Here is a 23830-nt window from a genome sequence, read left to right as displayed (position 1 = left end):
TGAAGACCTGGCCAACAATTCAGTTACAGAGAAGAAGAAATGAAATAATTAAGAAGTACCTGTCTACTACAGTGTCAGCCTGTAAAACCTCCCCACTGACAATGTGAGGATAAAATTCATCAGGGAATTCCAATAAAAGTCTGTCTATAAGACAAAGACGTCCAAGTAGGGCTTGCCAGTTGTTCGATTCAGTCTGGGTTCCAAGAATACAATTTAAGATGTAATCAACACCACCAATACCAATGGACCCTATGAAAAAATAATTTATAAGATCAGAGTTAAACCTATGCCCAACCGAGATTCTATGAAATTCTGGCAGATCAAAACCTAGCTTATTGAAAGGTAAAGACAGCATGGTTATAAAGTACATAGAAACAGAACCAATTTGTCAGAAAATTGAATAAAAAGTAGAAAGTTCTCAAAGCAACACAGTTCCCTTTGCAATACTGGCTTTTGATACGTTCTTCAATATAGTTAAAATGATTCATGATGTTTGCTTACAGACAAAACATGATGATAATTGCTTATGTATAATAAAGCTGTTATTACCAGATTTAAGTATTTCTCTACCAACTGCCAGCTCTCCTGCTTGGCCTTTACACATCTCCAACAGCGTTGAAACTGAAAGTTGACTTGTGCGGCTATGTGAAATGAAAACCAAAAGTAAATCCCACATCTTATATTTTTAATGAACAACATTTTCATCATTAACATTTCTGGAACTGATATATCAATAGACTGGAAATTATTTGATATTCTTTATTAATGAGTTATGATACACTCCAATTATTCTGACTGATTTCACATCATTTTCTTCCTCTATATCTTAAAAATGTTTTGGCATTGTTCACCTAGAATCATGCATTGCCTAAAAAATCTACTGTAAAATCTAATACCAGCCATTCTCTTGCCTTCATCATTAAAATCTAACAGTTTCTGCACTTTTATGTCTTCTTGAGAGAATCCTTTTAGTGTAGAAAAGACAATCTTATACAACCTCACCCACCTACATGAGTGGCCAAATCTAGGAAGTGTACAGTGCTCACTTTATATTATTTTTGATCATTTCTACAGTGTAAATATTTGTAATCAAGAGAACAGTATTTTTCAATTCACCTCATAAAAGTACTGTAGTGCAATCTCTATCGTGAAAGTGTAACTTACAAATGTAGATTTTTTTGTTACATAATTGCACTAAAAAATAAAACAATATAAAACTTTAGAGCCTACACGTCCACTCAGTCCTATTTCTTGTTCAGCCAATTGCTAAGGCTAACAAGTTTGTTTACATTTATGTGAGATACTGCTGCCTGCTTCTTATTTACAATATCACCTGAAAGTGAGAACAGGCATTCACATGGCACTTTTGTAGCTGGCGTTGCAAGATATTTACGTGCCAGATATGCTACACATTCGTATGCCCCTTCATGCTTCAGCCACCATTCTGGAGGACATGCTTCCATGTTGATGATGTTCATTAAAAAAAAAACAGCGCGTTCATTAAATTTGTGACTGAACTCCTTGTGGGAGAATTGTATGTCCCCTGCTCTGTTTTACCCACATTCTGCCATATATTTCATGTTATAGCAGTCCCGGATGATGACCCAGCACATGTTGTTTGATTTACGAACACTGTCACTGTAAATTTGACAAAATGCAAAGAAGGTACCAGTGTGAGATTTCTAACAACAGCTACAGCACTCGACCCAAGGTTTAAGAATCTGAAGTGCCGTCCAAAATCTGAGAGGGACTACATGTGGAGCATGCGTTCAGAAATCTTAAAAGAGCAACACTCAGAGGCAGAAACTACAGAACCCGAACCACCAAAAAAGAAAATCAACCTTCTGCTGGTGGCATCTGACTCAGATAGATGAAAATGAACATGCATTGGTCCACTCTGCTTTGGATTGTTATCGAGCAGAGCCTGACATCAGCATGGATGCATATCCTCTGGAATGGTGGTTGAAGCATGAAGGGACATATGAATATTTAGCGCATCTGGCACGTAAATATCTTGTGACGCCAGTTACAACAGTACCATGCGAATACCTGTTCTCACTTTCCGGTGACATTGTGAACAAAAAGTGGGCAGCATTATCTCCTGCAAATGTAACCAAACTTGTTTATCTGAGCGATTGGCTGAAGTAGGACTGAGTCAACTTGTAGGCCCTAAGTTTTACATTGTTTTATTTTTGAATGCAATTATTTTTTTGTACATAATTTGACATTTGTAAGTTTAACTTTCAGGATAAAGAGACTGCATTACAGTACTTATATTACGTGAACTGAAAATACCATTTATTTTGTTTTTTACAGTGCAAATATTTGTAATTAAAAATAAATATAAAGTAAGCACTGTACACTTTGTATTCTGTGTTGTAACTGAAATCCATATATTTGAAAATGTAGAAAATATCCAAAAATAAATGGTAATCTATTATTGTTTAACAGCGCGATTAATGGCACAATTAATTTTTTTAATCGCTTGACAGCCCTAGTTATTTTGTATTACAGCAATGCCTGGAGGTCCCAATCAAGAACCAGTTCCCAACTTTACTATACACTGTACAAACAGATAAAACAGTCCATGCTCCTGAGGCCAAAATCTAGAATTATTACAATACTGAGTCCTGAAAGAATGGTGCATAATACTACAGAGGAGTAAATAGAGAGGAATAATACTGGAAGAATATTAAGAACCAGACTGATAAAAGAGACTCAATGGGAATCCCAAGCACTAGGTCAGGGCAATACAAGATAACCAAGAGGATAAAGGAGGCTGGTGATAACGTACATAGCATTTCAAGTCAACATTTGTTGAGAAAGAAAAGATAGGCCCCATAAAGTCAATAAAAAAAGAACGCTGCATTAGTTAACTATTGCACATACTGAAAAAATATTATGAGGTGCCTCCAAAACACACCTAGAGCTCTGTCAAGGTAATTTGATTACTACAAAATAATGTCTCCAAAGACTTCCATGATGTATAACAACATATATTTATAGCCCTACTTGTGATCCACACATCTTAATCTATAGCCACCAAGAGTCTGCATACTCTCTACATTCAGAACTTCCATTTCACGTAGAAGCAGTTTTAAGAGATTATTGAAGACCTCTTGAATCAACCACCATACCTGTTGGCATCTGCACATTTAACTAATATAGTCTCTACAACTGGCTTGAGAAGTCGCTGTAGTTTTGTCCTTTCTGCCAAAGTATGACAAGGAGTATAAACCAGCATGGCTCTTAATGTTTTCTAAGAAAGGGAAAAAAAATATGAAGTCAGGTCAACTACACTTCAGCTCATTATAAAAATGTTTTTAAATAGGTTTATATAATGGACATGAAACTGAGTGCTTATCAGTTTGACAAAGGGTTAATACCTTACTATTGTATACACTTAGTGTTAGAATTACTCAATCTGAAATCTGTTTGCATGAACATTGTAAGCATGATCAATACCCTAACTCACTGTACCAGGCATCTGAAAATATTTGGCCAGAGCCTCAGCTGGTGAAGTCAGGGAAGCCATGCCAATTTACGTCTGCTAAAGATCTCATCTATTCCCTTCTCAGACAATGCTTAAGAGCTAAATAGGGTCTGACTTTCAGCTGTGATGAGCTCCCACAATTCCCACTGACTTTTCTGGGAGTTGAGTGTGCCTAGTCATTCTAAAAATCATTCTCCAAGCTACTTCACAAAAATGTCAAAATATGGTAAGTAAACAACTACTTACTAAAGCAGCAACATATACTTTGTAGACAGGGTCAGCACAGACCATGGACAGCACACTGCAGCAGGATTCCACAACAACGTCTCCTGAGATACCGGTCTGAGATGATCCACTAGCTGCTCCCAGAGCTCCAGCACTTGTATTGTTTCCACTGCTGCTTCCAGAATTTCCAGTGCTTTCACCATTAGCCAGTAACAGAGCACCACTAACATCATGGGAAAGACGTCTAAGTGCCATCTCCCGTATATTCCAGTTTCGAGAAAACAAGCAGCCAACTAACTCCATTCCAAATACCTAATAAAATTGAACATATTCCATTTGACTTGGTTGCAAAACACAACATTTCAAGCTTAAGTATTTAAGTACTGTATTTCAGGAAATGTCAAAAAAGGTTTAAAGGGAAAATCTTGTCTTAATCTTTTATGACAGAAAATATACCAGCAGTATCAGTTTTAAATATGCAGCCTGTCATATAAAATGAAATACTATGAATGGTAATGCATAGATCCTTCAAAGACTTAGCTATATTTTTGAAAATTATCATCTTCCCCAAAACATTTTTTTAAAAATTCATTACAATTCTGAAGCCAATTACAAACTGCCAGTGAGCTTTACAGGGACTAGTTCCCTTGGCTTCCTTCCTGTATTCAGTAGGAAAATCCTTTTGGCATGAAAAGTCAGACTGGTAGCTCTGCTGACAAAAACCATCTGTCCACAGAATAGGTACAGACAGGGGCACTGGAACACAGACGCTGGCTCCGTGGATGCTCCAGGGCTGGAGCACCCACGGGGAAAAATTGGTGGGTGCTTTGCACTCACTGGCCTCTCCCCGCCCCGCCTCCCGCCCTCCCAGGTCACCTCCGCTCCACCTCTCCCCTGAGAGTGCTGCTGTGTCCTGCTTCTCCCACATCCCTCACAGCGCTTGCAACACGAAACAGCTGTTTTGTGCGGCAAGTGCTGGGAGGGAGGGGGAAAGGAGGAATGCAGCACACTCAGGGAAGAGGCAGGGCTGGGATTTGAGAAGGGGTCCAATGGGGCGGGGGGGGGGCGGGGGGGCCCGAGCACCCACCAGTGCCAAGGAAAGTTGGTGCCTGTGCACTGGAAGTTCCCACACACAGCCTTCCTAAAGTGCCCTATCCAGGTTCAGACGGTCCCCTCTTTAGCGGTAAGGGAGTAGTTCATCTTCCATGGCATTCAGTACTTGGCATCTCAGTTATTGTTACCAACAAGAGTGTCTATTAGCGCTCATTATGTTTGTGATGTGACACGGGTCCACTAGGAATTAGGACCAAAAACACCAACTCTTTCACTGAACAGGGTGATCTACTCCAACCTGAAAAATCCCAAAGGAAAATCAAGACTGGGGATGGAAAAAGTTTCCTGATTTTTATTTATTTATTTTTTAAACACAATCAACCAACTATGAAGCCAATGTGGTTCAGAATAATTTTTGGAGTACCACAATGTGCTTTAGGATTGTGTCAAGAACTCCAAACACCCATATATTTCAAGTTTATAATGAGTGCACTTCAGAATTTTTTCATCTTTTTCATATTATTTTCATTGCATGAGCATAAGACCTCTGTCATACTTTTCTTAGTATTCTTGGGTAGCCTGTGGTATTTTTTCAGATAGACTCAACAGAATTATGCAGGAACTCACTTTTTGCTGTATGGATGCTTGTAGCCATTATCAGGTGATTTCTCATATTATATTTAAAAAATGAGCAAGCAGGAGGTGCATAACAAAATGGAGCTTTGAAAGAATTTGGAACAGGAAGAACAGAGCTCCGTTGTTGAGCTTGCATTAAAATCAAACGAGGGGTAATACATTTCCAAAGCATCTGCTTGCTGGCCAATATGCACAATAACAGTGGCTTCTTTGGAGGAAGAAACAAGACCTGGCACAAGTAGTTTTACACAGGCAGCTACTGGGATGACCTTACCTTAAAAAAACAGGGAAAATCCCACCTCAAAGTGACAAATTGTTTTAATTTATAAGTTATAATTTATAAGTTCACTTTATAAGTTAAACCGTTACCTGAATCCATGGCTCAGCTAAATCTTTATAGGTGGAAGGGATCTGCTGAACCCCATAATGAGTAAGGTTAAAATTATTATCTTGTGTTCTCCTTTGCGATCCACCTGTAGGCTGCTGCTGATTCTGCTGTTGAACCACTCTGAGAACTGAAGGAGAATCCACAGGGCTTGGCAATTCATGACTACAAGTAAACAAATATTTAATGTGGATGAAAATTAAACATTTACACACTTTAAAGCTCGATACTTTAACTACAGATCCAGAAATGAGAGATTCAATCTGTTCAGAAAACTGAATGCTTACCTATAGAAATCATGAGATCGCCACTTAGATCTACAAAGAGGGCATATAAGTGGCTCTCTGTTTCTTCTACATTCTTCTGCCCCTGAAATGCAGTAATCACAAAACAACATGATGCCTAAAGTATATTATAGACTTATGGGAATGTAGAAACAAATGTATGGTTATAAAAATCAACAATATTTAAATAGTAAATTTTACTTTAAATTAGAATATATCCTTTTCCTGATAAGGATAAATGTAGTTCCGAATTCAGCTGTCTGAATATTGGACCAACTTCTGTTGGTGAAAGAGACAAGCTTTCAAGGGCATGGCTACACCTGCAGATGTAGAGCGCTGTGAGTTAAACCCACCTTTGTAAAGCGCAGTAGGGAAAGCGCTGCAGTCTGTCCATACTGACAGCTGCAAGCACAGTGGCGTGGCCACATTTGTGGCACTTGCAGTGGCATTGGGAGCGGTGCATTATGGGCAGCTATCCCAAAGAGCACCTCTTCCCATTCTGGCACTGTGGCTTATAGGAAGGGGGCGGGGAGTGCGGGGAATTCTAGGTCCTGTCCCAACGCCCTGTGATGCATTGGTTCGAATCCCAGCATTCCCTTTGCTTCTGTCCACATTTGGCGCCATCTTTCAACGTTTTTTGTACTGTGCGCTCTGTCTTCCCTTTTGGTCTGTGGGAATGGAGCCTGAACTGCTGAGGAGTATGCTGATAACTGCCAAACGTGACATGCTGGCAAGACTCAAGTTATTCCTTATGATCCAAAGTGACAGTGAGGGCTCCGACGACGACATCGACTCAAGTAACCCATATGACACAAGTTCGCTTGAGGCATTCACGGACATGCTCGCCACCATGGAATGCCGCTTTTGGGCTCGGGAAACAAGCACAGAGTGGTGGGATCACATCGTCATGCAAGTCTGGGATGACGAGCAGTGGCTGCAGAACTTTCAGATGAGAAAAGCCACTTTCATGGGACTGTAAGAGGAGCTCACCCCCACCCTGCAATGCAAGGACATGAGATTGAGAGCTGCCCTGACGCTGGAGAAGCAGGTGGCTATTGCAGTCTGGAAGCTGGCAACTCCAGACAGCTACCGATCAGTTGCTAACCAGTTTGGAGTGGGGAAGTCAACCGTTGGAATCGTGTTGATGCAAGTTTGCAGGGCCATTAATCGCATTCTGCTCAGAAGAACCATGATTCTGGGTAACGTGCATGACTTTGTGGCTGGCTTTGCACAAATGGGTTTCCCTAACTGCAGAAGGGCAATAGATGGGATGCATATTCCAATTCTGGCACCAACCCACCCAGCCTCCGAGTACATTAATTGGAAGGGTATTTCTCTATGGTTCTCCAGGTGCTTGTGGATCACTGTGGGCGTTTCACTGACATTAACGCAGGCTGGCCTGGAAAGGTGCATGACGCACACATCTTTCGGAACACTGGCCTGTTGAGGAAGCTGCAAGCCGGGACTGTTTCCCAGACCAGAAGATCACTGTAGGGGAAGTCGAAATGCCCATTGTGATCCTTGGAGATCCCGCTTACCCTTTAATGCCGTGGCTCATGAAACCCTATAGAGGGAGCCTTCACAGCAGCAAGGAGCGGTTCAACAACAGGCTGAGCCGGTGCAGAATGACTGTGGAGTGTGCTTTTGGTCGTTTAAAGGGCAGCTGGCACTCTCTGTATAGGAAGCTGAACCTGGCTGATGACAGCATCCCCGCAGTTATATCCGCGTGCTGTACCCTCCATAACATTTGTGAAGGGAAGGGTGAAAGATTCACGCAGGCATGGAACTCGGAGGTTCAACACCTGGAGGCTGAATCTGAACAGCCAGAGAGCAGAGCTATTAGAGGGGCCCAGCATGGGGCTGCAAGGATTAGGGATGCCTTGAGGGAGCAATCTGAGGCTGAAAGCCACCAGTAATGTCTGGTGCCCTGCACGGGAGTGAAGTGCAATGGTTCCAATGTTGTTAGGAATCTGTGTTTGCTACACTGACTTGCAGTGCCTGTTTCTTTCCTAAGCTATCTTTTACTTTATGCAATAATAAAGAACGTTTCCAAAGCCAAAAAAATCATTTATTGAAAAGAGACAACTGTTTGAGAAACAGAAAGGGCAAGGGGGTGGGGAATGGTACAATCACAGATTTGCATATGTCCTGTCTGGAGTGCTGTGTAATGAGTGCTGCACTTCAGGCTGGCTAAAATGCATAGTGATTGGGGTTGAGTGCAGTGGGTAAGGGTCATAGTTTTGAGGGCTGGATGGTGAAGCTACAGGTGTTGCAGGCAGCTGGTGGCGGTAAGAACCCGGATGTTGGGGAAAGTGGGTTGGCGGTGATATGTGGGCACAAGGGAAAGAGTTTTGGGACAAGGGCTGCAGGGGCGGGCAGGCGGGCATGGTAGTGCTCCACTTGCATTGCTACGAGAGCCTGTATCGAGTCCACTTGGCGCTCCATGATGCTTATCAGCCGCTCTGTACTTTGGTGCCGGCGATCTGCGTTCTGCTGGCGGACCCTCCTTTCACTCTCCCACCACTCCTGCACTTTTTGATTTTCATTACTTGAATGCTGCATTACTTCATGCAACATGTCTTCCTTGCTTCTATGTGGCCTCTGATTTTTTGGAGTCTTTCGGCCGGTGATAACATGGACGGCTGAGATCTCAAGGTTGCATCTGTAAAGGCAAAATGCAACACTTAACAGAGGCAGCATTGTTCACACCAAACACAGCAATGATTCCCCATACCTAAGGGCAAGCAGTCTACACAATAGCATAATTTGCCCATCCCAAAGCAAGCGCACATAACCCATGGGAGCCCCAAAATGGTGAGTAAGCACAGGGTCAAGGGGGACCAATTGTTTCATGGCTGTATTGTACTCTGGGTTTCTATGCCTTGGGGAGAGCCAACAGCGGTAGGGGGCCCCTATACTGAACACTCTCCCCACATTTTCCCACAGGAGTTCATCCTGGAAGATATCTCGCTGCTGAGGGTGTCCTGGGAAACAAGGGAGGGTCTTCTACTGCAATGCGGCTTCCGCCCTGGCCCATATGCAGCTTGTCTGTGGGCAGCAATGGTCCCCCCGCCCCTCACGGCACAGTGGTGCGGATAAGTTAGCCTGACTGGGAAAAGGACCATAGTGGCTCTCCCGAGAAACCTGAGCAAGCGCATTGCCCAACTTCTGGATGAGACCTTTGAAGAGCTCACTGAGGCCGATTACCATGATGTGAGAGAGCACATCAATGCCCTATTCCACATCTAAGCATGCATGCAGCCCTAACCCTCCTCACCCCAAGAGCTTGCATGAATAACTTCCTTCCCAAAATAAAAGCTGCTTACCAGGAACCTCCTCTGATGTTTGTCCTTCCCCAAGCACAGGCTGCCGCGACTGGTTTGAGAACAGCTCCTGGCTGCATGCATCTAGGGATTCCAGGGTGACTTCCTCCTCCTCAGCACCCTCGCTCCCGCTTTGCTGCTCCTCCTCCTTCTCCTGCCTTGTTGCACTGGGCTCTGAAGTGTCCATGGTGGTCCCTGGAGTGGAGGTAGGATCACCCCCAAGTATCGCGTCCAGCTCTTTATAGAAACAGCAGGTAGCAGGGCAGCACCGGAGCAGCGGTTTGCCTTGCAGGCTTTGCGGTAGGTATTCCGCAGCTCCTTCACTTTAATCCTGCACTGCAGTGCGTCCCGGTCATGGTCCCTTTCCATCATGTCCCTTGATATCTGCCCAAAAGGTATCTAATTCCTACAGCTGGAGCGCAGCTGGGACTGGACAGCTTCATCTCCCCAAATACTGATGAGGTCCAGGAACTCACTATTGCTCCATACTGGGGCTCGCCTGGCGTGTGGAGACATGGTCACCTGGAAAGATTTGCTGACAGCATGCCTGGCTGAGCAAACAGGAAGGGATTTTTCAAAATTCCCAGAGAATTTAAAGGGTGGGTCTGATGGTTGGTCACCTGAGGGCAGGGTAGTAGAGTTCAAAGTGATGACGACCAGAGTGGATAGCAGAGGCATTGTTGGACACTTCTGGAGGCCAATCAGACCACTCTATAGGACCAGGGCGTGCACACTGGCGCCACGGCACTCCAGTGGGGGTGTAGCAAACGTTATTCCACTTGCCGAGGTGGAGTACCAGCAGCGCTGTAGCTGTGGAGTCAGAGCCTACAGAGTCTACGTGCCTTGCCAGTGTGGACGCATCGTGAGCTAGTGCGCCTGGGGTTCCTTTATTGCGCTGTAACTCTCAAGTGTAGCCAAGGCCCAAGCTTACACAGAGCTCTTCCTCAGGTCTGGGAATGGTACTCAAATTGTCACAGCTAAATACAACATGGAACAGATTGTTAAGCATAAGGAGTTAACATATGTTGCAAAAGACCATTCAAGGTGAAGTGGGCAGTTAACATGACCGCAGTCATAGGACAAATGAGTGTTAAGTGGCTTACAGATTGTTGTAATAAGCCAAACCCATACAGTGTATCATTAGACAATCACAACCCATACTCGATGAGGATCACATCCTGAAGGAAATCTTTCCAGAGCCCCCTCTTCTGCCTTCAAACACCCCCCACCCACCTTGCCAAAGTCATAATCAGAAGCAAGCTCCCCATATACCAGAACACACCAACTCAAAGCAATACCTGATCCAGCCATAACAGATGCAAAACTTGCAGCCATATCTACCCTGGTCCGATGAGCAATTACCCCACCCCCAACACACCTACATATGCTTATCACAACATATGGTTACCTCATCCTGTGCACGAAAAGCTCCAACCACCACTGTATGTGGGTAAAACCAGACAATCACCATGCTCCTAAATGAACTCGCACAGAAAAGTGATAAAAGACAAAAACACCCTATCAGTCATGGGCAAACACTTTTCACAAAACAATCACCCTGTATCTGACCTCTCAGTCCTTGTCCTCAAGAAAACTCCTTCAAAAGACAAGCCTCGGGGCTAAAATTCATAACTTTTCTGAACACTAAAAATCATGGACTCGAAGATACTGGATTTATGGCTCATTATAACAATCTGTAACCCGCTAAGTCTCCTTTGTCCTACAACTGTATAGGTGTTAACTGCCCACTTCACCTTAAACGGTCTCTTGCAACTTGTCAACTCCTTATGCTTAACAAATTTGTTCCACCTTATATTTAGCGGTGACACTTTGAGTACCATTCCCAGACCTGAAAAAGTGTTCTATGTAAGCTTGAAAGCTTGTCTCTTTCACCAACAGAAGTTGGTCCAATAAAAGATATTATCTCACCCACCTTGTCTTTTTAATATCCTGGGACCAATACGGCTACAACTACACTGTAAATTTTAACCACACTTTAATTGCGCTGCTTCTCCTCAGGCAACATTCTTCATTTACATTAACCACAATATTCCACATTAATATCCACTAGTTGATAGACTTTCAGTAAGTTCTCCACAAGCAACACAATGAAATACAGAGCTTCACATTCATCTTTCAGGTCTGTACACTTTTAATATAAAGTCTGTTAAGCTTCAATGCATTCTTGTTTCATTAACTTGCATTTCAAAGAATGGGTATCATTCTACACTACAGTTTATGTATTTAAAGTCACCAGCAAAAATTGTAAATAAAAAGTGACATACAAATTGACATGCAGTGATGATGCAACTTATTCCTGCAGCCATCTTCACACACAGTCAGGCTCTCTTCATCCAGCATGCCTAACAAACAAATGGGGCACATCTGTTCTTCTTCATCCTTCATACTATAAAAAACAGATATTAGCAATATGAAAAATTGCATAGATCAGATTCTAATATAGGTATTAAGTCAAATATTGATTAATGATCAATGCTAGTTGTCATAATACTCTATAACCACCATATCACATCTAAAACCAAGAGGTAGGAGCCTCAGTGAGTGGCGTGATTTTCAGAAGTGCTGAGCATTCAGCAGCTTCTGTTGCAATCAATGGGATCCGCATGGCATTTGACACTCAGCACTCAAGAAAATCAGGCCAGGCAGCTAAAAATTGACTTTGGAGCATAACTTTAGGGAAAGACACAATTTTGAAAATCTTGTCCTAAAGAAATCTACTTTGCTGTTTACTCAATATTTATGATCGGAACGATTAAGGAATTGTTAGTAACTTAAACATTGAAACAAAACATCTTTCTTCTTTGTCACACTTCATCTACAACTCGTGTTCAAAAGTTGCTTTTTAGACCATCACAGCAGCTCTTGAATACTATTTTATGAACATGGGTAAAATTCAAAAAGCAAATGTAAAATAAATACAGTTGCTCTATATCTTTGCTGCAAGCAGGTGTAAATATTTATAGCATTCTCATATGCAACATACTAATCAGAACTATTTTATTCAGATCAAAACACCAAATTTTTATCAGCTAAATTTTAGATGTACTTTCCTTTTGTTTTCTACCATTAAGAATTATCTTAATTTCAAACTAATAATCTGAGACTACAGAGAGTTTATGACTGTATTTAAAATTACACTGACAATGTATAATGAAAACAGCAGAAATTTACCCATCCATAGCACATTTTTGCAAATGGACACAAAGATACATTTTAATTATAACCATTAAACGACAGAACTGGAAAGTACGTGCTTGCAACAAAATGGAATGGTGTGGCGTCGATTTGCGTTCGTGGAGGGACGGACGAGGACAAGCCGGACAAAGGTGATTAAAAGACAGCTTATCAATTATGCCATTGTATACACATACATAACTTGAAAAACAAACAAACAAAAAAAAAAACCCCTACATTTGTCTGGAAGCAGTGAATTAAGTTATGACTGTAGAATTGTATATATTTATGTTTTATTTGTACATTCATTGTGCCTTACACAATCATCTTTATTTTCTAAAATGTTTTTAAATAATTGAGATTTTTTGCAGATCTGGAAAATCCATAGAAGTAAATTTACAGTGAAAATGTTCAGTTCTACAGTATCCTAAAAATACAAATTTCAGTGTGGTCATAACTGTATTATACTTTTTACTTTCAAGAATTAGTAGTTAACCATAAATTTAAATGAAGTACAACAGAAACATCAAGACTGTGTAAGCTTATCTCTAATGAAATGGAAATACAGTAATACAGTGACTGTTATATATATTATACCATGCCAGAATGGCTTCACTGTAAAACGATTGCAATATATTTTGCTACATCAACAGCTGCGTGGGTTTTCTTCAGGTGTACACTAATAATCAGTAATGAAAAATAATGCAACAATATAATGTAATAAATCAGAAAGTTATCTAATTAAGTTATTCCTATAACAAGTCTTCCCAAACATATATCTAACTAAAGGAATTAATCTGTCAGAAGAATAATTTCAGGGAAACAATTGTAGGCATTTAACAGGTCTGTGTGTGTTTATACATAAATATGTATTTACAATGAAATAGTCTGACAGTTAGAAAAATGCATAAACACAAGGCAACAGGAAACCATGATCTAGAATCCCAAACTGAAAACATGCCTAAATATATTAATTTTGCCAGATGGAGACTGTCGTCTAAAGTAATGTACCAAGATGATTTGTTAACATAAGATTCCATTTTATGTTAAGGTAAGAAAGTGTCATTTTTTGTTTTCTTCTAAGCATCCTCTGGGGAGCATCCACCTTACTTTATTCAACCGAAGTATATAAATTCACAGAAAACATTTTAAAAAAATTAAGAACATAAGACTAATAAAATGAATGTTATTCATTTTAGCCCCTAACAAATTTACAAGACCCATTAAGCAAAAACACTGAAGTAAAAATAAAAATTTGAAACAGCTTTTCAAAGAATCATTAACTTTACTAAGCTTAAGTATTGGAAAAATCATAAATATGCTTCTAATATGGTATGTGCCAGAATGAGCCAGATTGAAGAAGAATACAAAAATCCCTACATACATACATACATACATACACACACACACACACAAACGGAGTATACTTACCTGGAACTTGCAAGCATATGTTCATAAGCATATGACTGTTGCTTCTAAGTGATACAGCTTGCTTTCAAAAATTATTTGCACAGGAAAAAATGAGATTTCTACATTTGTGAACATTTTCCTGCATGCTGCATATGAACACATGCACACACACAAACACGTCAGTTTTGGGAGCTAAATGTGTACTCCAGTTTTAAAAATAACTGCACACTTTTTTAAAAAAAAATTTAACTTTGAACAAGGAACAAAGGAATAGATTCTCTGCAAAACATCAATATCTAACACATTTTTCAAATAGGTCTTGTAAATTCAATATGTCCGTGTTGGTATCAAGATGACTGATGTAAACTTGATTGATTTTTTTTTGCATACACAAAATTATTTTATTTGACTTAAAATGGAAGTAGCTTTAATTAGATTAAAATAAAATGTAAGTGTATCTAAACCTCCAAAATTGGGGGGGGACGGAAGGCTACAGAACAAAGCTTTTTAATTCCTTTAGAAAAATACTAACCTGTTTTCTGAACTAGATGTAGAAGTACTAGATGATGACAATGTATGAGAATTTGACATGCGTGAGACAAACTTCTGGATGGTGTTACGAGATGGAGCTTTGATCCTTGAGCTACGCCTACTGTGATATTTCTGGAACAAACTCTCAACCTAACATTGGGAAAAGATACCAACAGTAGTATTTATGATATAAATACCTCACACAAAGAGATGTTCTTGAGATTTCAATATTGACAATGAAATATATTTGTCTATGTTTATAACACATTATTATTATTAAATTGTAATTGCAGCTGCAACAGCAGGAATTTCACTATTGTCTTGAGAATAAAATGGCTTGCAAGGAACAAACTACTTTACATAAAAATCATCAGCTCCATTTTTCTTTACTTTGTACAAAGATTGTGTGGCAGAAACTTGCTCAGCTTAATAATTTACTATTGAGACAACAGATAAATGATACACTACAGATGCTGATGAAAATACAAATTTGAAGTAAGTGGAAAAGAAAGTTTTATAGATATTCACTGAACCAAAGATTTCTACTTTTCAGTTGCTCCTTTTATTGCAAAGGATATTTTTCTAATATTTACATAGTTTTTGAAACCAATACTCAAACACTGGCTAAATTAAAAACTTGTAACTCTATTCCTTCAAAACTTGGTACAGTCTTCAGTTGTTTTAAAAACATGCTCTAAAAATGCTGTAACTTTGTGTGTGTACTCACATCTGCTATTAAATACATCTAGAATTCATTACCTCAAAGTTCTTCAAGGTCTTTCTCCAAAGCATTGGGTCTGAGGGTTCTAACTGGAACACTCGAAGCATGACAAACAGCAAATGAATACAAAATGTTCCACGCCCGCAACTGCATGTCTACAAAGAAACGTACAGCAGGTTAGGGCCCTACTGCGGCTTGATACTTACACATGTGCACATTTTTCATTAAGCACCTACACTGTCTAGTGCTTTGCCCAGACAGTGAAAATACAAGACCATGAATGGATGTAGAGTGAATTTAAACTTCTGAAATGTGATTTATGTTTCTGTTCTTCATCGAGAAAGAGAGAAAGAGAGAAATGGGAAACAGCAAATTATGCTACTTTTCTCCTGACATTTTTCCTCTCAGAGGTTGTAGTTACCATTCATATCAAAGGATCTTATGCACCTGATCCTCATATCACCCAGTATGAAGGCAATCAAGAAATTTTCTTCTGCCAATTATAGGCCTCTGCACCCTGTTCCAAGAACACAAGTCTAGTTGTTCCCTATTGAATAGTCACACCATCATTAGGAGGGTCTATTTGGAGAAGTTCCCATAGCAGGTATTAATACTACAGTACTATGAGACTGTTCAGAAAGCTTTCATATGCATTTGTTCTACATTTACCAGTATAGAACCAAGTTTTATATTTATATATCCAGGAAGTGTAGACCATAAGACACAGATTTAAGAAATTAAAAGTGCCTCTTCTATTTGAAGGTGGGGCAAAACAGAAAGTGGCAAAATTTCAGTCAAAATACTAGTTAGAAATTAATATCACATCCATGGAGGGAGTGTAAAATGGGTGAAAAATAAATGTGAAACACTAAATTTGCACATTATCAATGATTCCTCAGCTAAATTAAATGGATTTTAAAAGAAAAGTGTTTGCTACAGACAACCTAATGTTTGAAGTATAGATAGCACAAAATCATAATATGTACACAAGACACCTTTTAAATGCTATTTCATAGGATAGCTAAATATCTAACTTTGGTTTATGAATTTATAACTTCATCTGACATGGTTCTATACAATTTCCAAATCCTGTAAGTAAAAAATATTGTAGGCATGCTAGGTGATTCCTACCTGAGGCCCAATGAACACCCTATACTTGTTATCAGGGCTGTCTCCTCCAATTAAGAAAGAATTAGGTCCTATCTGCTGCAACAGGTACAATCTGGCTCGCATAACTTTGTTGACACGACGATTTGTTTCCTCGGGGCTATATGGTGAGAAGCCATCTGGAGATGGAGCTCTACGAGGTGGTGTTATTCTCCCACTTTGAAACTGCAACAAAATTGTTTCCAATATCAACCATTTCTCTCTTCACTAAGAAATTCTTACACAAGACAATTATTTGTTTGTTAAGAGACAACAATAAGCTCAACAATGCTCTCAGCACTGATGAGAATTCAAAATGAGAAAAAGTCCCTATCTTAAAGGGACTACAAGGATTATCAAGGTACATTTATTTTCTTCCATGCTCAAATCCAGCAGACATCAGATGCAGCCAACATGAAGTTTTAAACAAGTTTGTTGAAATATTAACATAGGAAGTAAAAATCCAGTAGCTGGCTTTTATTTTTCTTGAAATTTTTGTTCATTGATTTTATTGCACTACTTTACCCAAGTAATTAGAATTGAGAGACTATTGTGGACTTGTGAAGGGCAACACTGAATACTGGTGCTGTGAGCTGAAATTTCTTCATTTATAAAGTATATTAGCACCTTTAAATTCTAGCCGTTGAGGAATAAGAGTTTATAGGACATTTTTCAAAGGAAGATATCAGATAAAAAATGAAATTCCTTCCTCTTGTCTTAACTATGAAAACAGATTTCTCACTTAGGCCTCTATATTTTTTATTCTAAAAGAAATGACCCAAATCTAGTATCAAAGTATCTAGTCTTCAGTTAATTTCTCTAACATATTAAGATTTTTTTAAATATTTTTTTCTGATATTAAGCTTAATATTGCCACTGAATGGTTGGAATCCAAATGGAATTTCAAATAGCGAAGTAGAAGATTGTAAGTGAACCATTCTTGTCAGTTATTAATTCGAACATGGACTAAACCGGGGTTCTCAATCTTTTTCTTGCTGAGGCCTCCCTTCAACATGCTACAGAAATGACAGGGCCCAGTGGGGGCAGAAGACAGGAAGTCAGGGCTCCAAGCCGGGGGGACACACCCTTGGGCATAGGCATAGTTTGACTTCTATTTGGGGGAGCAAGGGCTGGCAGGGCTCGAGCCAGCTCTGCACAGCGAGGTCCAGGGAGGGAGCACCACCTCCACCCCAACTCACTCACGAGGCCACTAAGCATGTCTGGGCGGTGGGGGGAAACAACCAAAAAATATAAACTAAGTGGAGGACTCAGTTCAAAAAGTTTGAAAACTGCTCAGGGTGCAGGGAGGAGATAGCTAGGGGCTGTGTGAAGTGAGGGGTGTAGCTAAGGGTCAGCAGGATGAAGCTAGGGGCTGTGTGCAGGAAGGGGAGTAGCTCAGCCTCAGGGTGCAAGCAGGGGGTAGCTAGGGGCTGTGTATGGGCGCAGTGGGAGGGGGCTCCCAGTGTGGCTCCCAGCTTCAGTGGGGCAGTGGCTGGGGCTCCTGGCTTCAGTGCTGGGGCTCGGGTTACCAGGTTTCAGCTGCAGGGCTCCGCAGCCCCCCCCGAAAGGGCTCATGGACTCCCAGGGGGCTGCGGACCCCCAGTTGAGAACCACTGTACTAAACTTTACTTTTAAATTAACTTTATTTTCAGTGACAAGAAATTACGAAAATTCATTCAATGGAAAGAAGTCCATTAGCGACAAATGGAGGAAAGGCAAAATTGAGTTTCTTAATTGTAATCTTGGTCTCTCCTAGCATGGTGCCAACGGAAGTTCTCAACGGAAGTTACAACTCATGGTATTTCTGACCAATCAGTAGAAAGGAAGCAGAGCGCTCCTCTTGGAAACTGAAAGTCTACAACAGTAGAGCTATCACAGGAAAAAGAAAAGTAAACTGCTTGCACTCTACCCTGTGCTAAGATATATTGCTGTTTTCTGCAGCAAAGCCATGTGCTTCGGCCAAGATTTTCAGAAGTGGAAACCTACAGTCAGATTTTTTAATAATTCAGGCCTCTTATTTAGGAGCCTAAATTGGGATCCACGAGCTTAACTTAGGTACAATTGCTCTTTTTGCCAAGTGGTAGCAGATGTCCAGGGGCCTGTGCAGGTTGGCTTTCCAGTGAAGGAGAAATCAGTGAAATGGAGTCTAAGTATTCTATACTTATTCTAAGTAAAGCTTGTTTTATTTGTACATGTACACCAGTTCTGGAACAGAGGTGCTCACAAACAACATGGAGGTAATTGCTTCTTTTAGAAATCTCAACCCAAAAACCAAGACCTGGTTCCCAGGGAGCACCTCTGCTTCAACAATGGACTCCACTCAAAGATCCATGAAGAGAGCAAACTCTGCCACCAGAGCTTTACATAAGCAAACTAACACAAAGCATGTGTCTTTCCAACACTGGACATTTTCTCATGTGCTAAGAAAAAGAACTTGGAAGACTGTGGGTAACAGCACCATCTGGTGACACCTGCCATAACAGATTCTATTTTTGAAAATCTTGATCCAGGTTTATTTGCTACAAAAACAACAGATCAAATCAAGCATGGAGTTGCATCCTTCACATTTAATTTCCTAACAACTACGAATGTAATATTTATTAGGCATACCATACGTTTCATTATCCTAAGTAAAATCACAAGTGGGAAACCCCTTTGACCATGCATCTTCTCTCCAAAACCAGTAGTTAGAGATAGCTTCTGTTGACAGTTCAGAAGTACCAAATTTTGATACGTGTATAGCAATACCCCCTCTTCAATAAATGGTGACATCTCAAAATAAAGTCAAAACCATAATTACATTACATTCTCCAACTTACAGGTACTGGAGATACCCTTTTTCTTCTAACACCTGGTGATTCTGATTTAACAGTTCTAGAGGATGAGGAGCTACTAGGAGAAGGGCTACGTCTTCCTTTCTGAGTTGCAGACGCATTGCTTTGCCCTTCAACTTGAGGTTCTATTGATAGTTTGTTGATTTCAGAGCCATCACCTTTCACTGGGATTGGTTTTACCACCTTGTAGGAAATAAGTCACAGAGTTTGTGGTTAGTAAAATGATCATCTTCTAAATAAAGCAACAGAACACACTAACTTGAAGTCTGTTTTGGAAACATATGTACAGTGTTTATATTTCTTCGTTTCGCAGCTGATATATTCCCTTTATACTGAGATATCAGCTATTCCCCAATTATGTTAGTGATCAATGTTTGAGAGTCACATTGACATTTCAAATGTGTGTGTTATTAGATTATAAGATTAATTCCCATTCTGTTTTTCTCAGCAATCATATGTCCAAAATTAACATTCATTCATGTCTATAATGTTAACAGTTTCTGCACAAAATTATTTGCCATCTTTGGTTCTTCTAGGTTATAGCTGAAACTGCTTCTTGACTTCAGATTGCTAAATAAAAAGCGGCCAAGTTCTTTATTGTAAATAATTATGCTTTTGATCTTGCTCTTTTGCATGCATCTTTCAATGTTACTCGGACAAAACCGATCACAAGCCATCTTGCAGAAGAGGAGCAACATGAACTCGCATTTTGATTTATGTCAAGAAACATGGAAAATGTTTTTTCTGATGGTAATCACTTGTGCTAGACAAAAGGGGGATTAATACATACGTTTTAAGAAGGTAAATTTTTTAAAATTTAGAAACAAAATTTTGGGGGGGGGGTTTGACTGAGAAAATGGTTTAAAGTTCTATTCTGTAAACACAGCTACTTTGGATGTCAACAGAGGGCAGTGTTGTCACAATAATATTTTTAAGCAAAACAATATCAGTTGAGCTATTTGACTTTCTAAGCACCAAACACACTACAGATCTGTAAGGCATACAGAATTAGCAACAATTCTTCAAACAGCCAATAAAAGTGAACAAAGGGATCGTAACTAAGTGTCAGCAATCATAACTAAGATACAGGGTAGCGGGGTTCTAAGAACAAATATTTATTAAGCCATCTTGGCACTTTTCACAATTGTAAATAATTAGTAAAAAAAATTCAAATTATTATAACCGTTTCTTGAACACTACTTACCACAGGGCCTCTCCTGCTTCTCCTTTCCAGCCATTCATGCTTCCAGGCTGGCATACATGTTGCCTTGAGTTTCTCCCTGATCATGCGCTCTTCTGGGCGGTCATCCATTTTCTGCAACCCCCTGAGGGTTTCTTTAGTCTCCATGTCACGACTAAAATAAAGAAAAAAAGAAAAAAAATCATAAATATGATTGTCTTTAATTAAAATTAAAGACATAACACTGTGGTATTCTTAAACCTTGTACCATCATAAATTTCTCTCTCTCTCTCTCTCTCTCTCTCTCTCTCCTTACAATATAATTACCAAAACATTAATTCCAACTGGCTGGAGCAAGCCACTTAAGCATCACTGTGAACAATTTGCTACCCTGCTATTTGGAGCATAACTGCTTTGAGGCATATTTATTTGAAATGTGTACTAGTCTGGGTATTAGACATCCAATAAGAAAAGTTTCTTTATGAAATACTAATTTGAACCAAAACAAAACCCCCCACAACAACCAATCCCCCGCCTCCACAACCTCCCATAAAAAGCTCAGAAGTTTACGGTTGCTCATATACCTATAGACACATGAAGGCTTGCAGTGTCTCATGTATTTTAAGACAATTTATAACATGAATAGTGTAGAAGATTTAGAAAGAGGAAGGTATAGTATAAAAATATGTCATGCCACAAGTCATTTGTGTAAAAAAAAGCTTAGTGAAAGCAATTAACACTTAATTTGTTTAAATTAGAAAGGGAAGTCATAAAAGCAAGGATTACGTAGTTAAGAGCTGCTTTCTGGACTACTTTTGAGTCAAAAGGATTCCCAATCAGCTACCATAACAAAATATCTAGTCCGCTAATATCACTAAAATGAATGTGTAACCCATCTGGCTTATATGATTTTGACCTACAGTAAAGTAGTTGCTGTGTTTACAGGCAACAACAAAAATACTCAAATACAAGTACACACGAGAACAGTCCGAAGGATTACCTGATTCTATTGAGCTATCTGCTAAATCACCAAGAAAACTACATTCCTAGCCACAACACATGATCCCTTGCCATGTTCTAGAAGTTAGTTCATTTAAAAGAAAATAAATTGTATTTTTTCAAAAATCAAATCTATCACCTAAACCCAATTAGACTGTCAATCTGAATGGATGCCTATATATTTAAAATAAATAAATCACAAATGTGGAAAAAATAGGGCTTTTAATAATTTGTCTACACAGAACAAATAATTTGTATATTTGCCACTTTTTCATATATATATACATAATCCCATCTTAACCTTCTGAAATGTTTATCTTAGTTATGCAGATAGAACTTCACTACTATACATTGTCTTCCATGAGTTTTTTGTAAGTAGTATTACTATTAGACAATCTGCAATACATACATTATCTTTCCTGTGATAAAAATAAATTAAAAATGTCTCTTCTGTGCAACAATCCATATCTAATGGTGAAAAAGTGATTGTAAAGAATGAAAAAAAAATACTTTGATCAAACGTTTTTGTTGGCCAAAACAGCATTGATCAATGTTACAAGACAATTTTTCTCTCATTGTAGAGACTAGGGAAACAAACTATCTAGAGACAGGAAATATCTTTTTCCTGTTCAGTGCAGAAGTGTCATACACAGATGGACACCAGAAAACAAAATATTTTCTTTTTTTTCAAGCAACATCCTCTAAACATACTGCTAATATGAGTTTGATTTTAGGTGTTTTATTGAAAGTGGCCGATTAATCCTAAATTTCTAAATACAATAAAAATTCCATCCAAATAAGCAAACCATTTTAACCTCTGAAAAAGTCAGGCCCATTCTGAGTCATCAAGGAGATTAAATTTATATTTAAACAAACCCCAAATTGGGATATTCATATCCCTGCTGCATGAAAAAAAGTGTCTGAATCCTAATATAAATGACAAATTCTTCAATATAGTGAAAGACAGAATTTTACTTGTGTTTCTGTAGTAGTCAGAGTTCCAATCAAGAATGGGGCTCCACTGGGCTGAGGGCTACACAAGAATATACAAAATCACTCCCTAGATTATATAGGGCCATACTTATATTCCTTCCTTATTCAGCCAAAACACCCCAGATGACTATGGGAGCTTTACCTGAATAAGAACTGGGCCTATATAATGGTACAGCCACAAAAATCTAGATGAGAATTTACCTCAGATATTTTAAATTACTTAAACATCTAAAATATACTGTAGCTGTAATTTCATGATACTAGCCATTTCAAATGCGTGAATACTTTGTATACAAGACAAAAAAAACTATGCAAGCAATAAGAGAATGAAGCATACTATTTCATCTGTTCACATAACCATGATTAACTTCCCAACTGATATACAAAAGTCTTAGGGACCCTTGAACTTGAATTAATGAACAATGTAATACAACAGTCTTACAATCTATACTTGTTCTCTGAAAAGCAGAAGCAACTATCTTGTTCTCTCATGTGACAGTACAAATATACTCTTACTTACAAAGAACTGTTGTTTTTAAATATTGGTGGGATAGACTAGCTGAGTCTGAAAGTGTTCTCTCTAGTAATCGAAGATAAGTTCTGCAATTAAGTATCATACATTACCACAGAACGCTGTTTTGGGGAAAAAAAAAAAGATTTTATGTCACTGAACTCAAAGTATAGTTTTAAGTGAAGTACATTATTAAGATTTCTTGTACTGAGCATTTAAGAAAATTCCCACCCCCTCATCTCCCATCTGTGCATGGAATATCCTTGTGTCTTACATCCTTGTGTCTTGGAATATCCTTGTGTTTTATAAACTGAGTTTATCCACAGTTGGGCCTGATCTTCATAACTAAGGCAAGACTCCTACTGACTAAGATGGGCAATGGTAATTTTGAGTCATGTTAGCAGGACTGGTTCCTATATTACTCCACTTTAAAATCCTCAGAACAATAAAATAGCTTTTGATGGATGTTGTGGACTGCACCACTCCAACAAATCACCAAGCGCCCGATCTTGCAAGGTGCTGAAGACTAACACTGATCCAGAAAAGTTTTTAGGCACGAACTCAACTTAAGCATGGGAGTACTCCCAATTGAAGATTAACACTAAGCATGTGCTTAAGTGCTTTGCTAGAGCAAATGGAGAGCACTTTGCTGAATTTTAACATTAGATCTCTGCAAATAAAACTACTGCAAAATTGCTAGCTGAATATAATAATCAGTAATATTGTGTGTGTATACACACACACACACACTTCAGTTCACTTTTAACCAAATATTCTTATAAAAGCCACACTTTTGCCACGGGTCATTTTGAGGACTATTACATAAGAGTATTCATATAATGAAAGATACAAATACAAGCTTAGGCAGTTTCTTAATATTTGGAAGCTCACAGATAATTAGGAAGAATTAT

At 39.2% G+C, this 23830-nt stretch overlaps 1 protein-coding gene across 6 annotated transcripts in view; it reads right to left on the bottom strand.

The window, feature by feature from the left end:
* MAP3K1 (mitogen-activated protein kinase kinase kinase 1) overlaps nt 1-23830 on the bottom strand; it is a gene marked incomplete at its 5' end in the record, with an annotated part of 101173 nt that overhangs the window by 18965 nt on the left and 58378 nt on the right. For 5 of the 6 annotated variants that reach the window (XM_084629028.1, XM_084629032.1, XM_084629031.1 and 2 more), the window contains 12 exons: nt 60-249; nt 550-641; nt 3138-3259; nt 3740-4030; nt 5777-5957; nt 6080-6161; nt 11685-11806; nt 14537-14685; nt 15295-15411; nt 16388-16588; nt 19222-19419; nt 20441-20591. In XM_084629028.1, coding sequence (XP_084485154.1) covers nt 60-249; nt 550-641; nt 3138-3259; nt 3740-4030; nt 5777-5957; nt 6080-6161; nt 11685-11806; nt 14537-14685; nt 15295-15411; nt 16388-16588; nt 19222-19419; nt 20441-20591 — 1896 coding nt within the window. Of the gene's footprint in view, nt 1-59; nt 250-549; nt 642-3137; nt 3260-3739; nt 4031-5776; nt 5958-6079; nt 6162-11684; nt 11807-14536; nt 14686-15294; nt 15412-16387; nt 16589-19221; nt 19420-20440; nt 20592-20743; nt 20767-23830 lie in introns of those variants that run through there. The other variant, XM_084629030.1, reaches the window with a different exon arrangement.

Source organism: Lepidochelys olivacea, assembly GCF_965140295.1.
Source record: "Lepidochelys olivacea isolate rLepOli2 genome assembly, chromosome: 5".
NCBI classification, from domain to species: Eukaryota; Metazoa; Chordata; order Testudines; family Cheloniidae; genus Lepidochelys; species Lepidochelys olivacea.
This window is presented reverse-complemented; position numbering and strand designations above follow the sequence as displayed.